Source organism: Mesitornis unicolor, unplaced genomic scaffold, assembly GCF_000695765.1.
Source record: "Mesitornis unicolor isolate BGI_N332 unplaced genomic scaffold, ASM69576v1 scaffold41832, whole genome shotgun sequence".
Taxonomy (NCBI): domain Eukaryota; kingdom Metazoa; phylum Chordata; class Aves; order Mesitornithiformes; family Mesitornithidae; genus Mesitornis; species Mesitornis unicolor.
Window position 1 is genome coordinate 1 of NW_010171975.1, and position 7,280 is coordinate 7,280.

General features: G+C 48.3%; 1 protein-coding gene across 1 annotated transcript; it reads left to right on the top strand.

Moving 5' to 3' along the window:
* Positions 1-8: 8 nt before the first annotated feature.
* GTPBP8 (GTP-binding protein 8 (putative)) lies at positions 9-2,771 on the top strand (the record flags this gene model as incomplete). Its single annotated transcript, XM_010180216.1, has 6 exons — positions 9-50; positions 485-583; positions 1,096-1,226; positions 1,577-1,676; positions 2,081-2,199; positions 2,644-2,771. Coding segments are annotated over 6 exons (576 nt in total), but the record flags the coding sequence as incomplete, so codon positions are not given.
* Positions 2,772-7,280: the final 4,509 nt, after the last annotated feature.

Consider the following 7,280-nt stretch of genomic DNA (forward strand, 5'->3'; position numbering starts at 1 on the left):
TGAGCTCCGCTGTCCGCATGGACCATGCCCCGCCGCAGGCCTTGCCCGAGGTCAGAGCCAACTCGGACCCTGCTCCACGCCGGCCTGGCTGGCCTGGCCCTCTGCGCCCTTCAGCTGGAGGCCGTGGCCATGCTTGGGACGGCGGCTTCCCTGAGCTGCTGGAGATACACAAGTGTATACAGCTTTGGTGTAGCTCTGGGGGCGGCAGTGTCTGAGCGCTGCACGATGCGCGGTGCATTTACTGTTGCTTTTTTGTTGAATTTCTTTGTTGCTGCTCCCCTGCCCCCTGTACAAGTCGACAGTCTGGTGTGTCCAACACAGCAGTCTGTGACACAGGACATCACTGCCCCTGGGCACTGGCATTAGAGGGTGACCGATGACCAGGACTGACTGCAGCAGGAGGGGTGTCCCCTGCCCAGACACGTTTGGTGAGGGCAGACTGACAGGTGCAGAAATACTAAATACTCTCCCTTTCCTACTGCAGGTGTGCTTCATTGGCCGAAGCAATGTGGGGAAATCCTCTTTAATCCGGGCCTTGTTTTCCCTGTCTCCAGAAGTGGAGGTCAGAGTGTCAAAAACTCCGGCAAGTGACATTTTTATCTTCCCTCCCTCTTGGTCAGTAGCTGGTGCCAGCCCAGAGGATAGGGTGGGTGGAAATGAGCTCTTGGGTAACATGAAGTGGCAGGAGAGTGTGCCAGCCATGGTGGCCACCGGTTTACGGATGGCACAGGCCTTGCTCTAGTGAAGGACGAGGTGGAAAGAGCCCGGTGTAGCTCTTCAGTCAAGGCAGCACACATGCCAGGCAGAAGAGTCGTACAAGCTGATCAGGCGTGATGTCAGGTCTGTTGGGAAGAGCCAAGCACAGAGACCCAGAAGGGTATTTTTAGTCTGTTTTAAGGATAGAGCCACATAGCGTTGCTACCGGGGTCAAGACTAGACAGCTTAAAGCAACGGTAGTATATTTTGCAGCCTTCTTGGCGGTGGAGGGGCAGGTATGGAACAGAGATGTTTTTCCTAGTCCACTGCTTAAAGCAGCTTTTTAAAATCACCCCATTCCTGATCTTATCTTTAAAAAAAAAAAAATTCTCTCCTCAGGGCCACACCAAGAAGATGAATTTCTTCAAAGTAGGGAAGTACTTTACTCTGGTGGATATGCCAGGATACGGCTACCGTGCCCCACAAGACTTTGTGGAGATGGTGGAGGCCTATCTGCAGGAACGGCACACGTAAGGGACCTAACTGTACCTCCACACAGCAATGAAAGCCAGACACCTATACACAGTGTTGTGTAATTTGGTGAAAAAATGCAGGAGGAGCAGCTGCTTCCAGTGGTAGCATTGATTAGTTCTGGTGTCATTTCCCTGGGAACCTTTGTGCTGTCACTCATTTGTGCTTAGATCAAAACAGCAGAAAAGATTGAGGTGGTGCTCCATGCTGACCCTCAGCTCCCACACGTGGTGTTTCTTGGCTCTTCCTATCCACAGATCGCGTGTTACTGGCTCTTGCTTATGAATTTGGAAGTAGTAGAGCAGGCATGAATAATGGTGGTGATTACTGTTGCTTGTATTTCTGGCAGCTTGAAGAGGACTTTTCTGTTGGTTGATGGTGTAGTAGCACTCCAGAAAACAGATCATATTGCAGTAGAGATGCTGGAAGAGTTTGGGATTCCTTACGTGGTAAGTAATGCATTGTTCTTGTGTTGGTGATAAGCTGCAGACAATCTATGAAGCTGTGTACCCTTTACCTGAGCTCGTGCAAGTTGTCCTAACTTGTAGTAACTTCCCCTTCTTTATTAATAAAATAGGCCTAAAATGTGTTAAGGAAGGCAAGAGGGATTTAAGGGTTTTTTGCTTGATTTATCAAATGGACATTTGATTTTTCGGTACTCAGCTTGAGGAGCTTGAAAAGGCCCATTCCTTACGCAGGCTATAGAAGTGTTTTGGTGAACTGTGTTATACCGTTTTTCACCCTAGATATGACCCAGAGTTTTCAGCCTGCCTTGCAGATGGTCCAGCAGCACATCTTACATCTGTTCCAGGCTAATCTTCTTTTCTAATTCTCCCTTTGTGGATTCATGCAGATGGTGTTAACAAAAATTGACCGGGCTTCCAGGGGACTGTTGTTAAAGAACGTACTTGAGATCCAGGAGTTTGTAAAGGAGAAAACTCAGGGATGCTTTCCTCAGCTATTCCTGGTCAGGTAAAGCTCTACTGCCGTTTCCTGTCAGGTGATGATTTGCAATAGGGCAAACTACCTGAAGTGGATCCGTCTGCTCTAGACGTGGCACTTTGCTGTGCCCCAAGGATGGAGGGTGGGCTGCTGACGGGGAAAACGCCTCTTTCCTTTGTCCGCCGCCTCTGCAAGTGAGTGGAGTTCAGTTTTCAGGGCTGCTGCTGCTTTTGGCCTTTCTCCAAGGGGGGCGACAGTCCCTGTTGATGCATGGTTGGTGAGCTCTGCCACTTTATTTGGAGTTAACAGCAGCAAGCTGTAGTTGCTGGATTACGTAGCTGAAGTGCTTTCTCTTACTAAGTTCGTCCTGCACTGTGGGAAGTGTAATTTAATGCAGCTGTGGCTGAGTTTGCTGCATCTTGGAGTAATAGAAGCAGCATCTGGCACTGAACATCCACACCTTTGTTTCCACAGTTCTCGGGATTTTTCGGGGGTTCACTTGCTAAGGTGTTTTGTAGCCCATATTACTGGAAACCTGCCTACTGTAGAGACCAGCTGAGGAGACTGGCTCCTGATCTGCTCGGCTCATCCAGAACAAAAGGTAGTAAAACTAGAGGTCTGGATTTTTGTTGTAAATAACCAGAGGTACTAGAACTTATTTGTGTGTAAATGTGAATAAGTTTTTGGATAAATTAATATTTGTAAGGCTAAGCTTTTGTTTAATAAATTCAGGAATTGTTTAATCAATTCATGAAGCTTGCACTATGAATGAATCTAGGTTGTTATAAAACTGTTCTAGAAAAGCCTACATGATTGTGCTAAGGAGAAAAATAAGCAAAGAGAACCTCCAAAGAGAAGCTAAGTTTTAATACATTCGAACAGTTTTAATCCCGTCCCTCCAGCTAAATGTTCTTAAAAAACTACACTTCATGCCTAAGCTCTGCTATATTTTTAGTTGGATGATACAAGAGGTTTACTTCTCTCAGCTTATGTAGCGGGGGCCAAAAACTAGTTACCTGTGCAACCTGCCTGCTCTAAGGTGATTTAGAGTGGAAGTAGCCAACAGGTTATCTGTGAAGGTGTGTTTAGCACCTCCTGTATATTTTACTTTTGTAACTTCTCCATTGTGCCTTCAATAGGTGCAGTGTGATAGCATGGCTTGCTTGCATACATCGAGTTATCCCTGTTCCAGATGGATGATGGAAAGGATGCATTTTGAATGGGGTCTACTTTTGATTACTCTTGGCTTGAAACAGAGTGGAATAAAAAACTGGCATCTAAGGGAACTTTCTCCTTCTGCAGTTTATCATCAGTCAGTGCTGCATCTGTTTGAAATCCAGCATGGAGTTCTGCAGCTGCACTCAGATGAACTGCCAGAGATGAGGCGCATTGTCCTGCTCTACCCTGCAGCTGAAGCACAATACTGATGGACACTGTAGCAGCTGTGTCCCACAGCAGCTGTGTCTGGCTGAGAGCACCTGAAACTGTCCAGGAACAAGGTACAGAACGGGACAGAAGGACTGCCATCAGTAGCAGGAGGTGTACAGGAGAGCTTAGACCAAAGCTGTTACGTGCCTGTGTCACACTCTGGCACTCAGTTGTGTCCTGTCTTCACGTTGCCAAATTGTGGGTATGCTGTGTACATTAAGTGTTTAAACCTCAAGGAAGGGCAGTTCTTTTGTGAACCACTCTGAGGGTGAGAAGGTGACATTTCTCGTGTTTTCTTTCATTCAGAATTTCTTGTAACTTGGACTAGATACAGTGAGGTCTGTTTTCAGCATACGTGTAAGAAGTAGGGGATGTGAGGAATGCCATAGAATGATACAGATCTCTAGTTTCCACACCTTAGCAGACATCAAACCTGTCATTCTGTAATGTTTTTGCCTCTAATCCCAGAAAGCGGCAGAGCAAACCAGCCCATGGGATACTTGATCCTAGGGGGAAGTGCAGTAGTATCTAGACAGATGGAACCAAAAGGTAACGTGGGTGCACAGACAGAGCTCCCACGGAAGCATGTGGCTCTGAGGTCACAGGCTGTAGGCAGTGCCACAGCCCTCACTGGTAGCAGGGGGCTGCCATGAGTACGGCTGTGTACGGCATGAGAAGGTAGGTGATCCACTCAGCCAAGCAGCACAGCTGCAAGACTAAATGGAAAGGCTTAGGAGCATTAGGGAGGCTGAAATGGAGATAGACCAGTGGAGGCTCTGCCCTCCCTGCAGCAGAAATGGGACCACCCACCATATAGCACTCTGGACAGGGGCAGGGTACAGGTGCCCCTTGATCAGGTGGAAGACAGAAGCCTAAATGAGGCTGAGTGGAGGCAAGTTCATGACAGTGGCAGAAGGCAAGCACCCTCCTTGTCTGCCTCACCTCCCCAGGTGCCTCTGAGAAATAGATATGAGGCCCTGCTGGAAGATGGCCAGTCCAATGAGGATGTGGACAATAGGCAACCTATACCAGAGGTCATACCACAGTCACACAGGCCTTCCAGTCATAGAGCAACCTCTTCCACAAGGGAGAAGAGTTGTAGTTGTTGGAGACATTCGTAAAGGGAACAGAGGGCCCTATATGCTGGTTGACCTTCATCATAGGGAAGTCTGAAGTTTTCCTAGAGCGCGAATCAGGGATATCACTAGGAAACTCCCCAACCTGGTACGGTTGTTAGACTATTACCCACTACTGATCTTCCAGACAGGTGGGGAGGAAACTGCATCCCATAGTCTGAGGAGAATGGAGGCTTCAAGGGCTTGGGATGGTTCATGACAGAGTCTAAGGCTCAAGTTAATTTCTCTTCCCTCCTTCCAGTTGCAGGCAATGACACAGGATGGATTAGAAGGATCCAGTCTGTAAATGCCTGGCTCAGAGACTGGTGCTACAGACAGGGCTTTGGGTTTTTTGATCGTGGCTCAGGAAAGCTGACAGTCTTTAAAGAGGGCATCTTCCAAGTGCAAGAATGGACCATCCTTATATTCAGACAAGCAGGCATACTGGAGATCACTTGGGCTGTACTGGGAACCCATGACAGAGCTCCAGCATTAAAAGGCAGTATGTAAGAGGTGGAAACAAGGACAGGCTACAGAAGAGGAATTTAGAAACTCCCTGACATGTAAAGATGATGTGAGGAAAGCTGCAGCTGAGACTTGTAAAAAATGTAACAGCATTTTCTTTGAAAAATGTAAAGGATTCAAAAGGAGAACTGCCAGCAGTGGGTAAGGATCAAGCTCAGGACTATTCAAGAGAGCTGAACCCCTACAAGTCCATGAGACCTGACAGGGTACATCTGAGAGTGCCAGGAGAGCTGGCTGCCATCCTTGCACGGCAGAGGTCCCCAATGGCTCGAAGGAAACAAATGTTGCACCCAGCTTCAAAGAGGCAAATAGAACAATGCAGGGAACTGCAGGTTCAGCCGGCCTAACCTCTGTCCCTGGGAAAATCATGGGGTGAATTACTTTGGAGCACATTCCTGGGGATGTGAAGGGGAAGTAAGGATCTGGAGACAGCATGGATTTATCAAGGGTAAATCATGCCTGACCAACCCAACTGCCTTCTATGATAAAATGACCAGATTTTTGTATGAAGGGAGGACTAGCGGGTGTCTGAATTTAGCAAGTCTTTTCACGTTGTCTCCTGCAATATTCTTGTATCCAAATTGGGATGTTACAGTCTGGACAGATGCACAACTAGATCAGTAAAAACTGATTGGATAATTGGGCTCAGAGGGTAGAAGTTAATGGGTTATACTACACCTGCATGTCCAGGTTTTTTACACCTTTAAGAGTGATCTGGAGCAGGTCCATTCTTACCAAATGTGCATATGGCACCAAACTGGGGGGAGCAGTGGGCACAAGCAGGGCTGCCATTTAGAGGGACTTTGGAGAGCTGGAGGAAAGGGCTGACAGCAGCCTTATGAAATTCAGCAAATGCAAGTGCAAATCTTGCTCAAGGGAAGGAAGAGCCCCTGGCAGCCTTATAGGCCAGGGACTGACTGGGAGAAAACCACCTTTCTGACCTCATGGCTGATCCTCTTTTCATCAGGGAAATGGACCAGACTCCTCCTAAAGTTCCTTTCAAATAAGATTATCCTGATCTGACAACCTAATGAGTGTCATATACAGATTTGGGGAAGATCGCCAAATCGATCTCAAAGTAATTCCTTAGTGCCACAACTTCAATCTGGAAGAATTGCAACTTTTGTTTTTGTAAAATTAAAAAAATAAATTACAGGAAGAAAAGAATGCTCATAGGATCCCTGCTTCCACAGGAACAAGATTTTACAGGCTTAAGCATGCTCACCTGTGCATCATGGGAAGAGCTGTTTGCTTTACAGTTAGTGATACAACCACTAGCAATATTGATTTGATTCAAGGAAAACAATCTGTACTCCTGCTTCTTGCAGTCCCCGCACTACCCCTTTCTGGGCAAGTGCCTGTACAACCCAACCCTAAGCTGTGTGGGCTGTGTCACCTTCCCCACCAGTGTCCCTCCCCCACCACAGGCTGGGCTGCAGAGGCAGCAGCCCAGCCAGGGAGCAGGGACTCCTCCAGCCCTCACCCTAGTTCTTCTTTCTGTTCACCAAACTACTTCTCACACAAGGGGAGCAAGGGTTTGAGTATGCTGAGAAGTACAGCAACCTAGTTACTGTAGGCAGAGAACTGAAACAAAATCGAGGTCTACACCTACAAAGGTGAATTAGGCTTTAGGGTTGTTTTCCTCTGAAGAAAACACACTATAATAAAATCCTGACATCCAAGCAGCTGAGAAGGACGCTGGCCTTGCAAGAAACAACTGCTGCCAGCTTTGTACCTCAGCTCACAGGGAGCACCAACTGCCGCTTCCCCGGACGGGGCAGCGGAGCCCTCTCGCCGGCAGAGCAGCAGTTTCGCTCCGCGGGGACGGGTCTCCAAGAGGAGAGTCAACGTGAGACTCGGCGACCGAGTACAGCCGCGAGCGGAGAGGGGGCGGGGCGGGGTGGGCTACCCCAACAGCACCGCCCCGGTCCCGCCCTTCATCGCATCACAACATGGCGCCCCCCAGCTCTCGTCTTTCACAGCACCACAACACAGCAGACCGCGGCTCCTGCATTCCACCGTACCGCAAGATGGCGACCTCCG